The sequence below is a fragment of the Branchiostoma lanceolatum genome, chromosome 19, assembly GCF_035083965.1.
Source record: "Branchiostoma lanceolatum isolate klBraLanc5 chromosome 19, klBraLanc5.hap2, whole genome shotgun sequence".
NCBI classification, from domain to species: Eukaryota; Metazoa; Chordata; class Leptocardii; order Amphioxiformes; family Branchiostomatidae; genus Branchiostoma; species Branchiostoma lanceolatum.
Genome location: NC_089740.1, coordinates 8,933,366 through 8,955,594, shown reverse-complemented (window position 1 = coordinate 8,955,594; position 22,229 = coordinate 8,933,366). Strand labels below are relative to the sequence as shown.

The 22,229-nt window shown below is 38.8% G+C and overlaps 1 protein-coding gene across 2 annotated transcripts; it reads left to right on the top strand.

Annotated features, from left to right (window-relative positions):
- The first annotated feature begins 1,063 nt into the window (after positions 1 to 1,063).
- Positions 1,064 to 22,001, top strand: LOC136425987 (N-acetylgalactosaminyltransferase 7-like). Of its 2 annotated transcripts, none has more exons than XM_066414903.1 (13): positions 1,064 to 1,340; positions 4,559 to 4,895; positions 5,468 to 5,617; positions 6,043 to 6,154; positions 6,699 to 6,865; positions 7,366 to 7,576; positions 8,126 to 8,308; positions 9,182 to 9,299; positions 11,448 to 11,570; positions 15,936 to 16,051; positions 17,839 to 17,941; positions 18,338 to 18,565; positions 19,084 to 22,001. In XM_066414903.1, the coding sequence occupies exons 1-13, from the start codon at positions 1,239 to 1,241 to the stop codon at positions 19,216 to 19,218; spliced, it is 2,085 nt and encodes a 694-aa protein (XP_066271000.1). In that variant the 5' UTR covers positions 1,064 to 1,238; the 3' UTR covers positions 19,219 to 22,001. The 2 variants fall into 2 exon arrangements, with proteins under 2 accessions (XP_066271000.1, XP_066270999.1); XM_066414902.1 differs by lacking the exon at positions 11,448 to 11,570 and adding an exon at positions 15,044 to 15,166 and having other exon boundaries at positions 1,065 to 1,340.
- The last annotated feature ends 228 nt before the right edge of the window (positions 22,002 to 22,229 follow it).

Here is a 22,229-nt window from a genome sequence, read left to right as displayed (position 1 = left end):
CACTAGCCCAGCTGACAGGTCGAGGAGGCACAACGTCATACGCAAAAAATCCTATCGTGAAATTGCATTTCTTTCAATCTGTGAAATATCAAAACTATTAGTTATTAAGTCCAGGTACATGTTGGAGAAAACAGTACTACCTTAGACATTAGTTTGTTGATTTTGTCTTTGACACATGTTGAGCAAATATGTATAAATTGATTTAAACAATCCGCACTGTACATGCCATTACCCTTCCCTTGTGAGCTCTACTGAATGAGCGTCATTCTATAGTAAGTTTGCCATGATTAAAATATCCCTGTCAGCCTGTATGTGGTTATATTGTATATAAAGTGCAACAGACTGATGCAGTCCTCTTTTGCTGTCTCATTTCATTCAGTAGCTAGCTAGCACTAGTTATTTCACAGTATTAACCAACTTTCCAATCCCACAGTACCATATCTAACCGATAAGGAAAGACTTTTATTAACGACAATCAAGTGGGTCCGTCTGAAAAATGGAGGGTGTGATCACCAGAAGGCTCGTAAAATAAAACCCTTTTATTCAAGAAAAGAAAAAGGTTTTGGTTATAATACAATTTTTGCTTCAAAATGTGCCTCAAAAGAGTGAGCAAGGCTCTTTTCAAAATCAACTAAAATGGCATGTTATGTTATGCATATTTTAAACAAATATTTATTAATTAAGCTATCGATCTTTAATACACAGACTGTGTCACAGTGTAAACCTGAACTATTCCCCATTCTGCAGTACCATGCCTAACCGCTAGAAAAGTTTCATTCGAAAAACGGCCGTCCAAGTGCATGTAAAATTTAGGTGTGAATATGATATTGGTCATTATATATATATATTGTTTCAAAAAGAGCTTTAAAAGATTGCACAAATAGTCCAAAATGATTTTAATCATCAACTGATGAATAGCATCTCACAACAACTAGAATTATCGACCCCGTTTGAGAAGATTCGATCTTTCCTTAGGTTCTTTCAGAAGTTCTTGAAAAGTTTGTCCAAGTTGTTGACACAGCCACGCCCCCTACCTGAACACGTGGCACTGCATCCGGGTTCATAGGTCACCCCGCGATACGCATGCCCGTAAGACACATACACACACTGGCTGTGTGGTTCCGAGTTCACTTCCCGGCGTTTTCTTTAAGTTTTTAACCCAGATCTTTAATATATTCCGTTCCCAATCTTAGGGTGTAAGTTCGTAGGATGCTATCAGGGTTTGCCGCTTTGCTGAGATGAGGTTACGCCCAAGTTTTGTCATCAGAAGCGCGACTGTTGTCGGAGTGTTCTTTTTCGTCGTGTGGATCTTTACTCGTGGAATCGATGAAAATGCTGTGGTGAGTGGACTCAAACTTTCTTTATAGCTGCTAGAAAACATATCTTCTACAGAAGAAAAGTACATTTTAAAGATACGTTAGTGTTCATTTGGCTGTGCTGTTTTTCTCGTAGTACTACTCGCTTTAATAGAAGCAAGGAAGTTGTGTATCAAATTTTACGACTTAAAATTCCTTTACACAAACAGAATTCGTGTGCTTCAAACAAATTTTGAGAACGCTTAAGAGGAATTTTAGTTTCTTGGATTGTATGTATAGATATTTTATGACATGTATTTGTCTGACACCTGTTCCTAAATCGCCCCCCCCCCCCCCGCGGTGACGTGGAAACACACCTGTCCCCCCTGTATCCAGACATGGACTCGTCCAGGTCAATATTTCCAGGTGCTTAACATACAACAATAACTTAAGACGGTTTCTCAATTCCTTAAGTAAATAGCTGCTTGAGTTGCTTAGTGGTTGAAGAATGTAAGGTTTTTGAATTGACAAACTAGCATTTATTTCAATACTTCTCTTGAAGATAGATTCTGAAAATGGTTTAAAGTTTTCATTGTTTTGTTTTTGGTACTTCTGAAAAGTCTTGTTGACATATGGAAAGAAAGGTAAATTCCACAGATTATGTTTGTGTTTGTATTGATTAACCGGTATAACCGCCCTTCGGCAGAACACACCAGCTTCACAGGCACGCAGGAGTGTATGAAAATGTTATGTCACACTCAGTCACACTCCCTTTATCTTAAGACTCTTATTATCATCAAACAACGTATAACACCTATAAGCACGGTTTGTGCGACAGAAAATAGAAATGACATTCTTAAATCTGAAAAAATTAAGGAACATTCCGACATCTTGTTTTTCCTAGAGGGGAAGTTGTGCTCTTGGCTTGAACATTATGCTGTTGACATATACACATAACATTTCAATTTTTTTCCTAAAACTAGATAACAAAAAGAAAGATGCATTTGAGAAATACCGCACTGTAAATTCATTTATTTTTGCCAGGAATTACTTTCCCTGTAGGAGGGAAAATGATGTTTTCGCAGTGGTAAATCTGCTACTAGCGAGTACTGCCGCAGGTAGAAATATAAAACACATAAATCACAGTCTCATGGTTTCACGATAAGAAGTAAAAAAAAAAAAAACTGCTAAAACTGCTGCGAACATGTCAAGTTTTACAGTATTTTTTTTTTACTACATGCCTTGCTGGCCTTTGACTGAGCTTCTTAAGCTTTAGAAATAGGATCATGGTGGCTTAAAAATATGCTGCAAGCTGTTACCAATGGCAAGGAGGTTTGAAATCTCTGATTGTGCCATTGGCCACTAGTACTAGTACATGACTTGTGTACATGTTGTCGGTAATTTGTCTGGCACAAGCTGTTTCAACACAGCATCATTCATGTTTATCCAACTTGAATATTTGCCTTCTAATATCAGCTGTGTGCCAGATAATGGAAAATCCCATCACAAAACAATGTGTTTGAGATAGATATTTTACTAGTGGTGGCACAGTGGTTTACTGTGGGGATGTTGACTCATTTTGAAGAAGCTGGAAGTTGGAGGTATTGAGTTCTAATCCTGATATTAGTGTTTTGCCCTTGGGAAAGGCACTTTACACCAGTTTCCTCACTTGGCTCAAGTATGAAAATGAGTACATATACCTGCTGCTGCTTCTATAGCTCGCTAGTATAGCGACGTACCTTAAGACAGTTAAGTTAAGGATGTCCCATGTTTGAGGGCAGAGCAACCTATTGAGAAGAACAGGGGTCCATCCTAGTGTGAGTGGTTTAAATAAATCTGCCTGGATATCCAGTACGTTTGGTGACTGTTACGCCATGAGGTGGTTTGCCGGTATGCAATTCAAACAAACTAAATAGAGTAATGGTTTATATTTGATACTTCAATATCCAATTTGTAAAAGTACTGTTAATAATTATTGTTACATTATTACCACCTTGTCTTGTAAGTTCTTGGTTCAATATTTGCTTTTTAGGTTTTATTCATTATCAGTACTCAAAATGGCCTAGTAGTATATGTATGCAGTAGCCAGTCATGTTTATTGTAAGGAGATCCAATGAATGTAATGTGCAAATACCAAATATGAATTATTAATGACGGAAATATTACCCTTACGGTGCTCATGAAATGGGCCAATGCTGTAAAAAGGTAGAGAGATATGAACAGTAATTAGTGAATTTTTGCACTTTTGTAGACTTGTAAATGATTACTAACATGTAAAGATAACATACTAGTACTGTACAAACATGCAGTGTGGCACTGTCAACAGAATAAAGATATGCTTGTATTTTGGGAGTTTCTGATCAAAGTTCTTAAAGTGTTTGAGACACTGATGACACTAAGTAAAGTACTCCATTTCCTGATTACATTCTACCATAATAGATATTATTCAATAAATAGAAGAAGTGAAAGGCTTCATTTACATCTAGTGTGAATCTTGGAACGTTCGCTGTTGTTTTATTTTCATGATTTTCCCCACTGGGACTCCTCTGCGAACACTGACAACACAGCAAATATGCGCATACTTTTGCTATGCGAAGTGCTCTGACTTACATATAAAGCTATATTATAGCAGCTGGTACCAGACCTTGTGTTGGGATGTCTGTGGTTTTCATGACATATGACTATTATTGATCTGAACTGACCTGAACAAAAGAAGTGTTGTAACAGCTGTTGTTGAAGAAGGAAGCATATCCTGCTCTCTATACTGTACTGTAGGGTCTCAACAGCTTTCAGTAAAACAGAGAGTTGTGAATCATCTTTGCAAGATTAGGCAAAGGACATTTGGTAGAAAGTCAAATTATTGTTTAAGAAACAATAGAAAAGGATAATTTTGTCTAAAATAACCAAAAGGACTGGTGTCTGTTAAAGAAAAAGTTTCAGAGCTTTTGAATAAAACATTTTGCTAAAACAGGGTCTACTAGTACAGAGTAACATCTTGATATCCAGACTTCCAGGTCTGAACGGAAACCTTTCCTCTTGCCTGTCCAGCACCCCTACCCCCACCCCGGAAAAGTCGCATATTTGATAAATTGCATATTTTACGTGACAGGTTTTTCAGGTGCAGCAATACCCAATCCCGCTAGTACTGTCAGGCCTTGATCAGTTTTTTCCCTTTCAATGCTGCAAAAAAAGAGTGCTCTTGCTAACCCTGAAATTCAAGTCTATTCTGAATATAATTAAAAGTGTTTTTATGTTCTCTTTAGGAAACAAAAGGTGGTGAAAGGAGAAGAAACAACCCCCCATGGCAGGAGAGAAGAGACGAATGGGAGAAACAGTTCCAGGGGGACAGGCTCTTCGTACCCAACAGAGAGAAGGACAATCAGATGCCTCAGCTGAAAGTTCCCAACTTCATCGGGGAGGAGGACGAAGATGAGGAGCACCCGAGACACGAACACGTGAAGGGTGCGGGAATCCCTCACGTGGACGGACTGGAGGTGGACCTGAAGGCGGTGAGAGAGGGGAGGAAGAAGGAGGACAGCCGACACGAGGAGGAGAAGGATGGAGACGCCAAACAGCCGCAGGTCGGAGCGCCGAGAAGAGGTGAGATCTTGAATAATTTCATCAGGTTTGTGAATAACAAAGTTCTTTATTCACAACCACGTGCACATATCTTACTCTCCAAGCAGAGGATGGGTTCAGCTAGGTTTTTGACGACAAGGGACTGAGCTGTAGGTCCCGACAAAAACGCCTAAAAACACGTCAAAAACCTGCCGGAACCCATCCTCTGCTTAGAGAGTACACATATCTAGCAAGAGCCAATGTTTTGATGACTGTCTGTCATCTTCTTCAGGGAATTGCATGCCCTTTGATATAAGGTGAGATCCTCTAGTGATTGTACATGTCTCTTAACAGCTAACACCAAATGGACCAATCCTTATGGTCCATCTGACTCTAGCACTGAGTTAGCACTTCACTCGATGATAGTTTGATTAATGAGAGAGCAATTGTATGTTGGTCAATTATTTGGCATTTCTATATTTTTATTCATCATTTCTATGTTTTGACCGAGGTGCATGGGCGGGGCTATACTATGTGGGATCTGTCCATTACTTCTGTCTTTAATATTTTGGAGGAAAAAGTCTTTCATTGCTGAAAATGTTATCTTGCTTCAGGTCCAGAAATTGCTGAGAACATGAGAAGGAGTGGCAACAATGTGAAGTACCGTCCCGCCGTCATGAAACCAGGCGAGCTCGGAAACTGGGAGCCAGAGCCAGAGAAAATACCAGATGCACCGGGAGAGGGCTCCATCCCGTTCAAACTCGGTCTGTATTGAACTGTAAATTTGTTTATTTTTGTGGGGAATTGATATCGTTAAAGAAGAGGAAATTAGTTTTATGTGGTGTTTTAAGTTTTTTCAGTGGTAGAAAGAATTCTGTTGTGTATATTAGTAATACACTGAAAGGGCATATTTAGTGGCATGGGTTTACAGACTGAGGTCACCCTGAAAACAACTCTTTTTAGTGATTCAGAATCCACTTAAGAAGTACTTATTATTATATTATATACTCCTTGTGCCAAATGCCATTTACTCAAGCAACTAGATAGAATTCTAAATAGTTGCTTAATAAGTAACTGTCATTTGGCATATCTTATTACCTGGATGTCATCGACAATTAACCTTCATCAAGTTGTACTACTTATTCCTTGGTTTTGATTGTTTATCTGGGCTTTTTCTTTCCATCTGTAGGTCCGGAGTATAAGGAGGACATAGCCAAGAGTATCAAGGAGTTTGGTTTCAACATCGTGGCCAGCGACAAGATCTCACTGGACAGAACAATCAAAGACATACGAGATCCAGAGTAAGTAATGCTAGATTATATTCTTGGTAAATGTTACTCATGTGATTAGGGTGATACGGAATACACCATGTCGTGTTCACTAGATTTATATATTTTTTCATATTGAAAGATTCCATTCTATGTATAACTGTCTAACAGTGTGTTTTTCAAATGACTTGTACTTGTAGATATACTGGTTCTAGGTTACCAGTTCCAACATTCATATAGTGTATATAACGTTATAACATGTATGTTGATTTTATTAGATTTGCAACCGTTACGGTGCAATACACGTGGGACACAGGCAGCTATTGCTGGTGTCCTGACCAGCACATAATATGCCTGTTTTGACACTTAATAGGTGGAGTGGGGTGAAAATATATGAAGTCTTGTGATTTAGTGCCTTTTCCTAAGGGCATAACGTCGGTGGCATCAGGGGATTCGATCCTGGGACCACTGGGTTCTGGGCAGAAAAACCTGCTGTTATGCCCGGGACCCCCCAAAAGTGATACATGTATGATTAGAAAATGTGACATGTGCATATCTATGATTATTTCCCTGTCAGGTGTAAGTACTGGCACTACGACACCAAACTGCCCAACATGAGCGTCATCATCGTGTTCTACAACGAGGCGTGGTCCGTTGTCATGAGAACGGTGCACAGCGTCATCAAGAGGACCCCGCCCGAACTGCTGGCTGAGATTGTCCTGGTGGATGACTTCAGTACGAAAGGTGAGATATATAAGGCTAGAAGGCCAAATGTGTTTGCGGTAAACATTTTGTAATCATAAAAGACCTCCTTGGTGTTTAGATTACTTTGGGTGCATGTCATGAACTCTGCAGAGTCTGAGACACATGCACACTGCATGGGTATACAATTTATTGAAGCCATTTCTGATGTTTAACTGCACCTAACCTATACCAGCCTTGTATGGGATACAGATGCCGGTAACTAATTTGTTGATTTTTTTTTTGCTGTATGGATCATTACTACATCTTATGAAATGCGGAAAAAATGCAATTTGAATTTTTTCTTAACACTTACAGCTTCTAGTTGATCCATACAGGCTTGTAGTCTAAGAGCAACTTTTTTGACATTTTAACAGGTAAGATTTGGTACAGGGTAAGGTTTGTCTGCATTAGTCAATACAGACAAACCTGCACTAGCGACAACTAGTGACAAAATAACTGTACTTTATCCTTTTTATGCTCCTATGTTTGACTTGTTTCAGAACACTGGAAGCAGAAGCTGGATGACTACATAGTCCAGTTCAAGGGCTTGGTGAAGCTAGTCAGGAACAAACAGAGAGAAGGGCTGATCCAGGCACGAAGCATCGGGGCACGGGAGGCCAAGAGAGGCAAGATTCTAGTCTACCTGGACTCCCACTGTGAAGTTGGCATAAACTGGGCTCCTGCACTCATATCACCTATAGCTGTCAACAGGTGAGATAGAGAAGGAAGTATTAACTCAAAAAGTGCAGATCTGAAACATTTATATGTTTTATTGATAATATATTAAGTTCTGGTGTTCAGTTTTTCAATGTAGAATCTTTGGATCATTTCTTTTCCAAAATCTTACTGAATGTTGACTGTTAAAAATTTGATGATGAAATTAGGGCAAAAGGCATATACATGGATGGAAATACGCTGCTATTTTTTTTTTTACTCAGCTTTATTATTTGTACTTAGTTACAAAGTTGCAATCTTTGTCTGCCATCTTGAAAATTACATCTTTTCTGCAACTTGTGTTGCAAACTCGCAGTGTGGTCCAGCATTTGATTCTGATCCACGATTTTGTTCGTATTTCATTGTGTGTTCATCCCCACATTCATGTCTCCCTCACCATGCCCCGTCTCCCCTTCCCAGAACCACCAGTCCTGCAAATTGTGTTGCAAATTGTGTCCAGCATCTGATTCTGATTGACCATTTTATGTGTTTGTTTCTCGATACATTTATTTTCTCGCTCACCTCCCTTCCCATCTCCCTTCCCAGAACCACCTGCACTGTGCCTTTGATCGACGTGATTGACGGCAACAACTACAACATCTACGGGCAGGGCGGTGGGGACGAGTACGGACATGCCCGCGGCGCATGGGACTGGAGTCTGCTGTGGAAGAGAGTTCCCAACACAGCCAGGGAGAGGGCCAGACATAAATATCACACTGAGCCTTACAGGTACGTGCCCCAAGGGTTAGGAGGACCCCAGGGATGTGGAAGAGTCTTGAGGGTTGGGGATGTGTCCCTTCGGGTAGGGTTAAGCTACTGGAGTCTGCTGTGGTAGAGAGTTCCCAACATAGCCAGAGAAAGAGCCAGGCATAAATATCACACTGAGCCTTACAGGTAGGTGCCCCAGGGTGGGGAGAACTCAAAGAGATGTGATCCATTCTCAGGCATGGGTACAAAATCTGCAATTTTCCTACTCCTATTGGCCCAGGGAAACTTGTCAAGCTGCTAGTTCTCATTCTACACATTCAATTATATTCTTCTGCAACAAAATAGTGGGGCTATGCTGTCATTGTTTAATAATGTAGGGACTTGACCACCTTCCTTGGTCTCTTAGCTGATTGTAATCTGTGCTGTAAAGTATACTGCTGAATGTGTGTACCCTACATGGATTTTTTGAATCTACATTGAAAAGCATTCTTTGTTTCAGGTGACAGACACGGACAAGAACTGACGTAAAGACTATATTATTTTATAAACTGACAAACTCACTGACTGACTGACAGGTATTGAGTGAGTGAGAGTGTGAGTGAGTGAGTGTGAGTGAGTGAGTGAGTAACGTAAAACAAAGGAGTGAAGGAAGGAATAAGTTGATAAACTGACACGAAGGAATGAATAAAATGATTTGTGTATGGAAAAAATTGTGCAAACTTTGGATAAATTGAACCTGTTTCTCTTTATGTTTACAATGGAAGGATGCCTAACTTTTACTAACATTCTCCCTGCTTCTTAACTCCATAGCCAATGTAAATTTGGTGCCAAACAACTACCTTAGCATGCTGAAGGTTAAGGAGCTGAAACTACATAAAACTGTTCCATTCTCAGGTCCCCTGCCATGGCGGGAGGGCTGTTTGCCATTGACAGGGAGTACTTCTTCGAGCTGGGTCTTTACGACCCTGGACTCAAGATTTGGGGAGGGGAGAACTTTGAGATCTCTTACAAGGTACGTCTCATTTCTTTTAAGAAGATGACTTCTTTTAATTAGATGACATAATCTTAGTCTTTGAAAACTATTATCTTATACAAACAAACAACTGTTTTCATTGATAAATTAATTTTTTCAATGTATGTGACTACAAATGTAGTAAGAATATATACTGATCTGTTGTTTATTTCAAATTACAAGTAACAACTTTCCTGAAAAATTCATTTTTCATTGTCCAGTTATTTCTGTGCATTGCATTTATGATGTGATTCTGCTAAAGATAAAGCTAACATTGTGTAAATTGTTTTAAAGGCTTTCATAATCTTGTTGTTGCTCAACATCAGCTTATGAAACAGTTTTGCAGCTTATTTGCACTAACCTTGGCTAATTTCTTTTCAATTATTTCAGCGAAAGAGGGAAATTTCAAATAGTTGATTTTCTATTTTGAACAGTACAAGAAACAAGCAAAAACAACATCATTGCACCTTCTAATTCCAAACTATCGCAAAATTACTGCCTCTTAAATGTTTCTTTATATTGATGGCAATCACCATTACCATAGCATTTATTGATTCAGAAGCTTTAATTTCGATATATAACACAGGGAAATTTTAGCAAAACAAAAAAGTTTCATAAGGTGATTCAAGCTTTGTGTTCACAGAACATCATTATGTTGTTGATTGTTATATTAATGATAAAATTTGAAATCATGTGTTGCAGCAACAGTTCACACATAACAACAGTTACTGACACCAACTGACACAATCATTTACCTCCAACACAGCATTCACACCATCTCACACACAAAATGTCTGTCCCTTTCCTGTTCTATCATGTGTTAACTATGTATCTCGGTTCAACAAGTTGCACAGTTCATAACTGTTTGCTGCGTTTTGTTGCACTGTTTGCCAGTGCTACGCTGTGTTGCTTCTAAATTTGACTGCTTACATCATACATGTTGGTTCAGTTAACGTTGCAGCTTTTACAAGGCGTTTGTTGTTCTAAATGTGCCCAGCAGGCAACGTTACATGTACAATTTCACGCTTGCTGACTAACAGTCATGCTCAACCCAAAGGAAGATTATGAATTGAATTCTTAACCATGTTAACAATTATGTCAAGTTTTGTTCTGCTTTAATGCTTCAAGGGATTTGAAGAAAAGACCACTTTTGTCTCAAATCCGAGGAAAGGAACATCTTCAAAACAATATGTCAAATTAGAAATCCAACCATGCAGATGCATATTTTCTAGCAACTCTGTTTCGTTTTCTAATTGATAACTAATAAAGTTGCAAAATGTAATCCAAGTAGATTAAAGTAATGGAATGTTATGAAAGTTTATCAAATAATCTATTTATGTCAAAGATAAAAGTATCTGAAAACTGGAACCAAGATGAGACCTGTTTGTGGTTGCTGTATGGGTTAATGATGTGGTTTATGATTATTATATTTTACCCATACATAATGCATGTACAAAATTTAATGTAGGTCTGGCAGTGCGGCGGCCAGGTGTTGTTCACTCCCTGCAGTCGGGTCGGACACATTTACCGACTGAAGGGGTGGGCAGGAAACCCCAAACCCCAAAACTCAGGGGAGTCAGTATTCATGCAGGTTGGTCCTGGTTACCACACCCCTGTGTTTAGGATGGTACAGTCTAGTCTCCACCAGGCCTTCCTATGGAGTATGGATCAGAGAATTTGGCAAAAAAGGGGAATAATTGGCTAGGACAGTTAGTCCGCGGGAAGGTTAACATTCCTCCTTCAATGAAAACCTATAGTGGCCAAACTCTCATGGCAAATTATTCTCTCTATAGCCATCAGTCAGTATGGTGGTACTCTCCAAGCAGACTGAGGTTGGCGGGGAAAATTGTGACCTTTTTATCATTTTTTGTCGCTCTCTAACCCTAACCAACTGTGGGGAGAGCCGACAAAATACGGGGCAAATAATGATAAAAATGTGGGGAAGATTGTGATCTTTTTATCATATGCCCCATTTATTGTCGCTCTCTATTACCCTACCCAACGGTGGGGAGTGCCGACAAAAAACGGGGCATATGATAAGATGGTCACAATCATCCCCACCGACCTCTGCGTGGAGAGTATTTGGTGGAGACTAGCTATATGTACAGTCCCACTTGTTTTGTTGATTGTTTGGATCTTACATTTTAGGTCTGGCAGTGCGGCGGCGAGGTGTTGTTCACCCCGTGCAGTCGGGTGGGGCACATTTACCGGCTGAAGGGGTGGGCAGGAAACCCCCCTCCCCAGCAGTCAGGGTCCTCTGTGGTTCTACAGGTTGGTCAGGCCCAGAACAGGGCAGAACACCCCTGTGTTTAGAGTGGTACAACCCAAGATTCCATGTGCAGAAATGTCAGCAAAACGTTTTGGTTGATTTGGTGCCCAAACCTTTTGAGGTACAGGAATTTGTGAAATTTGAAAAAAAAAACATTTCAAATTTAATATTTTTTTGGCTGTGGAGTCTGGAATTATAACTTAATAAGAATCTTTTAGTATGAGATTCAATATATCTTTGAAACCCCTATTTTAGCCCCCATGAAAATCAACAGAAGCTGTCCTTTCAAACCCAGATGTCACCCTCACCAAATCCAGACTCTACTAAATTTATATCTAATGAAACTTCTTAATTTAAAAGCATATTGAAGACTTGCATCAACGAATCCTCTCTGTGATTCTTCAATGCATCAAGAAAATTGTTAAGATTTTGGACCAGTCTACTTCACCAAAAGGGGTGTTCTGTAGAACGTATGGCAGAAGGAGAGCATGATTGCTCCTGACCCATGGCCAGTGCTGTAGACACTAACCTGAGCAATGTACCCTGGGGGCCAGCCATTCTTTTCTTTTTCCCCCACATCCAGCCATCTCCCAACATCCAGCTTCCTTTGCTGAAAAACAACTGTAGAGTTTAAAAGAATAGGATTGATGCCAGGCTTAGTACATGTTGGGGGGTACAATATATACATGTATATATATGTACAAGCTAGATGTTGTTGGTTGGCAGGCTGGATTGTATAGGGGCTGGGCAATTGTTGGGGTGAAGCCAGGCACCCAGGGGAACGCTTAACCCAACATAGAGCCGCTGAATTACACCAGTAGGTGCCTGCATGATTCCAGGACAGTCTGCATTAACTTGTTGTAAGCTTGGCTGATGCCTAATGCTATGGTAACCATTCTGATGATCTCATGGGTGCAAAAGGAAGCAGAAGCTGTCTCCTGACATGGTTGCAGATACTGGAATCTAGTCTTACAGTCACTGTAAGGTGGTCAATGACAATATGGTCAGGGTTGTTGACTTATATAAGGCCCCAGTGCTGTGCCCTAATGGGAAAGTCACTTTACACTTAGTCCTATTTCCTCACTCAACACACTGTTGAAATTGTTACCTAGCTTTGGTTAAGGGACATCCTTTTGTATGGGACATAAATTTAAATTCAAAGTATACCTCAAGCACATTAACCCTTATCGAAAAGAGGCTTCCTTCCCGGTGTGAGTGGATCCTTACAGTCTGGTTTTTGGGGGACATATTTAAGGTGATAGTCACCTGTTATGTGAATCCTTCCACAAATTAATGTAGTAACTATCATTCCCCAATAAATGATCATGTATAAATAGAAAGGAGATATTAAATTAAAGCTAGTTTTGTATGCAATTAAAATAAATCCACACCAAAATACATTAAAGAACCACACAAAAGTCATACAGTATTGGAACGAGTAGGGGGCTACATGATAGCCAAGGCTTATTAGTTCCTTACTAACTCAGGCCAGTTAGGGGGGTTAGGCAACTTGTTTTTTTTTAATCAACACTTAGTGTATGATAATTAGAAAACATGTGACAATGTGTAAAGTTTTTCTGCCATTCGAAAGATGATGAGGACTTCATGCATGTTCGAAGTTGAGGTGCACGCAAAAGGAGCATCCTGTTTGTATCTTCTCCCTGTCTTATAAAGCATCTGTAACATATACAGATGTACATGTAGCCTATGTGCATTGTATGCTTTCCAAGTTCATGCTTTATCATGTGTGAGGTCATGTTGCATGTTTAAGTGTCCTTGTCAGTTGGGATGCCTGGAGCTTTGTCTAAGACTTTATTTTCCACATCATGTGTGTTTTGTTGTGATATCTGGTCCAACCGGACAGTGTCAGAGGTTCAACCTTGTATGTGTAATGGTTGTCCTCAAGGCCTCTGTCATGCTGTCTTGTTTGTATTATGATACTTCAAGGTATCAAAGCTTTGTTCAGTTCGTTGTCTTCCTGTGCATTTTCTGCTTGCATTGCTGTCATTGGGTCTGTCCTACAGATTTGTGTCAAAAAAAGTGTTCTGCTTGGTCACGGCATCCAGAGGAAGAAACCACAAGAAGTCTCAGCCCAAAACGTGATGAAAACATATGATTAAAAGTGTGGATCTTACATGATTTACATTTTAGGTGTGGATGTGCGGTGGCAAGGTGTTGTTTGTTCCCTGCAGTCATGTGGGACACATTTACCGGATGCACGGGTGGGCTGGCAACCCCCCTCCCAAACAGGGGGGGTTTGTGTTTACTCAGGTTGGTCACTCCTAGAACACCCCCTGTGTTTTGAGTGGTTTGACCCAAGATGTGTTATGGAAATTGGACATAGGTAATGCCTTTTGTAGCGTTTTAGTGGCGTCGTGTTGGCACGCTTGGGCCAGAACCCAGAGTTCCTGGGTTCAAATCCCCTGACATGCCACCGATGTTGTGCCATTTGGAAAGGCATTTAACACGACTTTCCTCACTCCACCCAGGTGTAAAAATGGGTACCTGACTTCGGTTGGGGAGGTAAAAGCCGGTGGAAGGAGATTAGGTTGGGCTTCGTCTTCCAATACTGTGCCCTAGACACAGAGTCCCTGCAGCCCCAAAAAAGGGCTATGGGACTACCTTAAACCTTTAAAGGTCTTGTTGATTGTTTGGATCTTGCATTGTAGGTGTGGCAGTGCGGAGGCCAGGTGTTGTCTGTTCCTTGCAGTCGGGTAGGACACATTTACCGACTGAAGGGGTGGGCAGGAAACCCCCCCCTCCAACACGTGGGGTTTTCAATAGTTATACAGGTTGGTCTGGTCCAGAATAGAAAAGAACACCCCTTTGGTTAGAGTCTGACTGGTACAACCTATGACTTGGTGTTAAGAAGTGGACAAGAAAACAGTTCAAAGGTTTTGTTGATTTGGGGCAAACCTTTTGAGTTTAAAAGGATTGCATAATGTTTATCGACTCCGACTCGGAGTTAAAAATCATTTGTTGATGATGATATCTTTTAAAGGGGTTTCTAACACCTCAGAGGGTAAGGCATCTTCGAAACCCCTACACTGGTCACAGGCTGGCATGCCCTACTAGGCCAAGAGGTGTGAATGTGCATTTTGCAAACAGTGGTGTCCAGATAAGGGCTTTCTAATGAAAATTTATTCCTCCTTTTCTCCAAACTTAGTCTATTATTTTCTGAAGTTTATATGCACAATCACTGCTGACAGACGGGCAAGCTTTTCACATTCATACATATCCCACAATTTCTCCATCCTTTGTAACATATTTTCACACAAACAAACAAACAAACAAAATTTTACAACAGCCGCTCAAAAAAAACACTGCAAAACACTCACAAAACATTAATCAAAACATGTCACACAAGTTCACAAAACATACATTGCCGATTCAATAATTGCTGAGTTTTTCCTAACCCTAATATTAACTTAAATCCCCAAAGCTATAAAGTGTCCCCGCCATATTTTATCCGTAGATATGGCAGTGTGGAGGCGAAGTTTTGTTCACGCCGTGTTCGCGAATCGGACATATTTATCGCCTAGAGGGCTGGGCCGGGAACCCTCCACCCGCGAACTCAGGGTTGTCTGTGGTGCTGCAGGTTTGTGCCCGATAGAAAATAGATTGTGTAGAGTAAAGTTATAGATTTGACAAGGTTGTCTTTTGTACTACAGGTTTGTGCCTGATAGAAAATAGATGGTCTATAGGGTAGAAATATAGATTTGACAAGGTTTCACAGTTTAGTGCCTGATAGAAAGTACTGGACAGGTACATGTAAGAGAAAAGTAGGTACAACAAAAAGAGTGATTAAAAGTTGGAGGCAGATCTTAGCCTCTTCTGTTAGCCTCTTCTGTTAGCAACCTTCTGCTTCAATTGCAACTTGATTGTACTACATGTAGTTTATAATTGCATGCAAGGTAAGTAGAAATTGTTTTGCTTGTCAGAGACTCTAAAATTTAGATCCAATTGTATTCAGAATAGTCTTTTTTTATTGCAATGTTAAATCTATGGTCTGTAAGGTACACAATTTAGAAGCTTTATGATACTAATAATAACAGTAACAATATGATTTTTTACCCAGACAAGTTTTTACTTTATTTGACAGTACTTTATGAACAATAGAAAAGTCTTCAGCTCAAGATTGACGTCTTGAAGTACAGGATAACATTTCTGGGTTCTAAGACACTTTCTGTTTAGATCTTCTGCTTTGCCTTTTGCACTATTTGATTTAAGAACTTTCTTAGAATTACTTTTATTATTATAGTAAAATATTTACTAATTTCAAAGGCTTTGATTAACTTAAAGGCTGTCAGTGGACTGATAAGTGCTGAGTGTATATTTTGATAACTTATTGCGTATTTCCCCACTAGAATTACATGCGAGTAGTGGAGGTGTGGTGGGATGAGTACAAGGAGTACTTCTATGCAAGCCGTCCAGAAATCCGCAACCACCCCTACGGTGACATCTCAGAGCTAGTGGCCTTCAGGTCTGCACTATTTTGTATATTTTTCTGTATTTTTGTGTTTCAACAGGAAAATCTAAGACTTATTGGTCAACTCGGTCTGGTAACGCTATACCAGCTTCACAGACACTCGACTGCAAATTTGTTAAGAAATAAGATCACATTGAAATTTGTCTTTTCACACCTACATGTAAGCCTTCTGTATCTAACCCTGTTTAAAAGATAGATGTCATCAAGACAACTCCAGTCTTCATTTGCGTTCAAAATTAATGACTCTATGACTTTTGTTAAGGTGTTGATATTTGAATGAAATGGAATGTAATCAGACAGGTAACTAGTCTTGTACAAAGTGTAGTGGACAGTTTTTGTTGAGTCCAGGCTTGTAAAGATGTTTAACCCTCAAACCACCGTAGCTTTTTTACGACTAATCTTATACCATATGGGGTCAAAACTGACCCCACAATGTTTTCTACAAAATATAGCTTTATTGGGGACTATTGTTGTGGTTTGTATATATGCATAGTCAAAGTAATCTATAAGGGACAGTTTGACATGATTAAGTGTGAATAATTGCTGCTCATTATCATAATTTATTCAAAAATAGGGAACATCGTCTTTTGCAACTAACGCTTTTCAGACAAGCGAGCTCTTTTGAGGCCTGCGCCAACACTTGATGTCATATAGCATCTGAATGTCTTACGCTAGAACAAACAAACTTGGTCACCTTTGCTAAAATTTCGTTGGCAACAACTTTAACTTAATGAAATATCTAATCTATGTTTTCATGTTGCTATGGCAACCGGTTTTTTAGAGCCATATTTGGAAAAAGTCACTAATATTGGATTTAATAATGTAATTCTAGGGCTGTCTTTTTCAACTGCACAATTCCAACCAATCTAATTCACTATCACTTTTATGATTTAATATTCATAATTTATACATATTTGATTACGTCATCGGTCAAAATCTAAGATGGCGGACGATATAATTAGATTAGCTATAACCGGCTACATGTATTTCAACCTCAAATTTCATCATTACCATGTTTATTCAAACAGAAACAATTTTAATATGAACGTTTTGGTCCATTTTTATTGTGTTATTAGGTAATATGATGAAAAAATGCATTTAAAATAATTCAAGATGGCGGAATTCCGGAACCAAGGTGGCGGATTTTGCCAGTGTAACTTGAAATGAATTTAATTTTATGACGTCATTTTGACGTCGTTCCTGTTGCAATCTACAAATAACGTCTTTGGATATATTATGATTTAGCATACATACTTTCTATGTAAGTTTTATCGTGTACCTTTGAATTATATGGAAATACCCAATTTGTTGGTTTTCGTCAATAAAATCACATAAACGACGTCATAATACGTCGCAACGTCATTAATCTTTACGTTCATTTAAAAAAATTGTTTTTTTCACGATTCTACAAAATTGTATTTTGTAACAATGATCATAATAACCCTTATCATACATGTTACTAGATGACAAGTATCAAACAATAGGGAAAATGAATGCAGATTTTGCTGGGGTCAGTTTTGACCCCACTGGACCATGCGTAAACTTTCTAGGATAACTTAATCAAGAAAGAGCCAATCTCTGTAAAAACTTGCGAGAAGTTATAAGACATATATACAAACAAACTCATAGAAGGAATTTTGTTTTCGGCTCGAAATGACAAAATGGTACATGTTGATATACGCCTGGGGTCAGTTTTGACCCCATACGGTGGTTTGAGGGTTAATATCAATACAAGTGATTAAAATAGATGCAGTGATTAATTGCTGTTTTGTTCGTTACAGAGAGAGGAACCACTGCAAAAGCTTCAAGTGGTTCATGGAGGAGATTGCCTACGACATCGTTGAACACTTCCCACTGCCCCCGAAGAACAAGATATGGGGAGAGGTCTGCTCAATTTAATCCTCTATAACCCATTCCAAACATTCGACATATGTTGTGTTAGACTTCAGCATGATCAGCTAGTCAGGGAACTTTTGTACCAGAAGTTTGAGAGTTCAAATCCCAATGATGCTACTGGAAAGGGTTACACTTAATATGGGAAGGAAAGTGAGCTAGGACGATCTTGCCAAATTGAGGAATATAATGTAAACAGGACTCTGTGTTTGACTACAGTGGCTGTAACCTCCTTGGGAACTATGTTTTTTATGTTTCTTCTGTTTTGTTAGATCCGTGGGATAGACTCTGGTGCTGTGCCTGGACAGTATGGGTCATGGACAGTAACAGTTACTGTACTATGATTATTCACATCTAACTCTTCTGTTTTTTTTCTGTTTTTGTTAGATCCGAGGGACAGACTCTGGGCTGTGCCTGGACAGTATGGGGCACAAGGATGGCGGAGAGATGGGCATCGGGGGCTGTCACGGGATGGGTGGGAACCAGATGTTCCGTCTGAACGAGGCCAACGAGATGGCGCAGTACGACCAGTGCATCCACGTGGTCGGGACGCTGGTCAAACTGGACCACTGCGACACGGGGCATACCAAGTACAGGGGCTGGGAGTTCGATGAAGTGAGATGTTGTATATATATAGGTTGAGAATATTGCATGTGATTTTTGTATTGTTTTAATTTCATATCTTTGTAAAAGGTAAAGGTAGCCCCATAACCTTTTTTGAGGCCCTATAAGTTGTTATCTACTGTGTCTGGAGCACAGTATTGGAAGGCAGAGATCATCTCTCTTCTTCCACTGCCTTTTACCTTTCCAAAGATGAATGTATGAAAATGAATGAACGATTGAATGAATGAACAATTTGTTATGAATGAATGATCCTCAGGTCACTATAGACGTCAGGTATAACTGAGTGTCTTTCAATGTTTTGTCAGTAGAGAAACGCAACTTTTTCTGTCATATTTACATGTCTGATTCCCCTAATATGGTTTTTACATGATTCATCCTTTACATGTTACATGCATCCAGTACACAGTACAGTACAAAAAGTTTAAAGGCCTTAAATCCTAGTTTGTATCAGCAGTTGATATCAACTGTTTTGTACAGCTTTTTTAATGACCATCTATTTTCTGTCCCAGGAGAAAAAGATGCTGCGTCACAAAATTGGGAAGTGCCTCGACCGCTCCGAGATCCTCCACCAGGTCTTCATGTCAGACTGCGACGAGTCATCGAAAACGCAGAAATGGGAGTTCAACCAAGTCATGGCCATGTAAGCCTGACCACCCCCACGGCAAAATGGAGTGTTCCAACTTCCTTGATATTTCCACCACTTGTTGCCTGCAATTTGGGCTGCTGGACTTCAAATTAGGGGTGACCAGACCCGACTTTATTTTGTAGGTGAAATGTATAGTCAAATATCTCCAGTTTATGAAAGGGCTGCTTTTAGCTGTATATTTTGGCAGAGACGAAAATGAACCTTCTCTAAAGAATTTGATGGGGATTTACTTCATTAGATGTTTGAAATATGATAACCCAATGTTTTTCACTTTTCCAAAAGAAGACAAAATTACTTTTGACATTTCGGAATCATCAGAAACTCTGAAATACGTCATTTTTGGTGGAAAGATACTGTGACATCATTTTACGAAAGGGGACAGAGGACATTACACATAACATTTTATAGGGACCAATGCCACTATTACTTAAGTCTTGTTAGAATCAGTGAACCATTGGTAATTTTCACCTAAATGCCTTTTTGGGACCATTGAGTGGTTTTGCTGGTGTGCAGAATTAAGCGTGCTACAAGATGATGTTGTCATATTTTGGGATATGAGATGGTGAGAAATATTCATGCAAATCTCATATTTTCAAATTTTCAGTATTTTCATCATCAATTTTCTTCTATAAGACTATCTCAAACCAAGATGTTTTTTGGGGAGAGGGGGGCATACCAGTACTATTCATCCATTTGTATGTATAAAGTCCCGGTAGTCAATTCAAAGTATCCCTTCCAGTTCCATGATAAATGATGGTCCCTTTGAAAAAGAGCACAGAACAATTTTAATGGAGCCATTTTCAGAGCTATCAAAGAGCAAGAACATGAAAAAATCGTCTCTACAGCTTATTTCTTTTGACCACTTTCTATGCACCTATTTCATCATCCTTACTCAATACTTAAAGTTGCAAAATTCTCACGTTTTGAGACACTAAATCAAATTCATCTTGGAGAAAAATGTTACTTTAATTTGATTTTCAAAATAATAGTTGACCTCCCAAAACTTACAGTGGTTGCTGTGTTAAACAAAGTATCATAGATAAGCAGAAGGTACTTATAAGAAAAAGGATTTATACATATCTTTGTGATGCTAATATCAATGGTGTATATTTCAAGGAATCAAAGTTCATTTACAAAGTTAAGGGGAGTATCAGATAAAGTCTGTTCAAAAACTACACTAACCAGGACATTGTAATGAAATTAGGCATGAATTACTACTGAGAGATTGAATGGAATAGTGCAAAGCTTGGAAGACCTTATGAAAAAGTTTGCAGAGTTTTAGTGACTGTATATTATGATGAGTAATATGAGTATTGTGATGCCGCAGTGGAATTTCAAGTGCAATTATAAAGAACTTAGGGACTACTCTAGGGCAAATAATATACAGCAATTTTATGGAATGGCCTATAGTGACAGATGTACAATGTACATTGTGTAATACCAATTAAATTTATGCTTGTCCAAGATTTCTGTAAAAAAAGGTTACTAATAAGTGGTAGTGCAAAATAAATGCCAAAATGATTATGTTTCAGAATGCAAACTCTTTTTTTCTTTTTCATCATGTTTGTACTTACTTTCCTTTTACCTTGAAACAAAACAAAAAGACAAAAACAACCCCGAGAAAGATAGATACCAAGTTTTTGGCAACTCTTTCAGGGAGCAAGCACATTATTTCAGATCTGACCACTTGCTCAATGCATGTCCTAAATATCAAGCAAACAAGCCGATTGAAGACAAGAAAATTAACTTTTTTCAACAGCTCTTTCTGTACATTGTAAGATTTATCAATATGCAATAATCATGTAGCAGATTTAATTACAAGTAAAAGCTAATAAACGTTTTCTTGAGTACTTTACTATAAACTAGGAAGTTCCCATTTTCAATTGGTGAATCTTGAATAAGGCCAATAAGAGATGTAATCAAAATGCTGGTAACATTTGTAGAGTTGGCATGATTTCACAAGAGTGTACTTAGCAAAATTACATATCTGTGTCATAGATCTACTGTGTAAAAATACTAGTAAATGATAGTTGGTGTTATTTGTAAGTTGTAGAGTATTTTTGGTGCAGGCACAAAGAACTGAAATTATTGTAAAGGATTGTCAGTGTTGAATGTAGTGTTTTGTCGACTCTTAATTTACATCTTGCAGATTGTACATGTTGATCTTGTGCATGGATATGTAAGTATAGAGTGAAAATGTAGTTGACAATGTTATCAATGTCTTTGTTTATAATCATAGCAATCATAAACCAGAACATAATTATTAAAGACAACCTTCTATTCTGTCAAACCGACCACAAAGTATTTTTAGTTATTTGAGCCAATGAGAGCATTCAGCAAGTAAGGAATCTGATTGGTTGAGCCGAACACCGGTAACAAACCAATGAGACACCTTATCTGAAACATGAGTCTTCTGATTGGCTAAGATCTATGTGTTAACAACATATCAGTTTAGCCAGCATTACTCGTCATTTTTATGTTCTTGTTCTTAACAAATTTTATCCAGTGCTGTTATTTTTAGAGCATTGTGTCCACTTGGCAATGGTAGGGGTCCAACATTATGTAGTCTTCATTTGAAACAGCTTTCTGGCACAATACCGTATGTGCTTGTACTTGTAGTCTGTATTAAGCATTAAGAATATTTTGTATAGTTTGAGATTGTAAATTTTCTGAGAGTTTCAAGTGATATTACAATGTTTTCCCTTTTTCTTGCAGTGGGAAAAATCATTGTTCGTATTCTGTATGTCAGTTGTTTTTAGTAAATGATGAGAATGTAAAGTATTTGCTTTGTCTTGTTCATTTTCTTCACTTCATATCAATTAAATGATAATGGCTGAAATTGTACGAACTTATTGACAGCTAGAAGGTTGCTGAATCTAAAACAATTGCCAGAGAATCAAGCATGTTCTTCATCTGAAAACTTGCCGTTACATGTAAATGATCTATGCCATTTGAAACCATTATAATATATATATATATATATATATATATATATACACACGCTTCGTC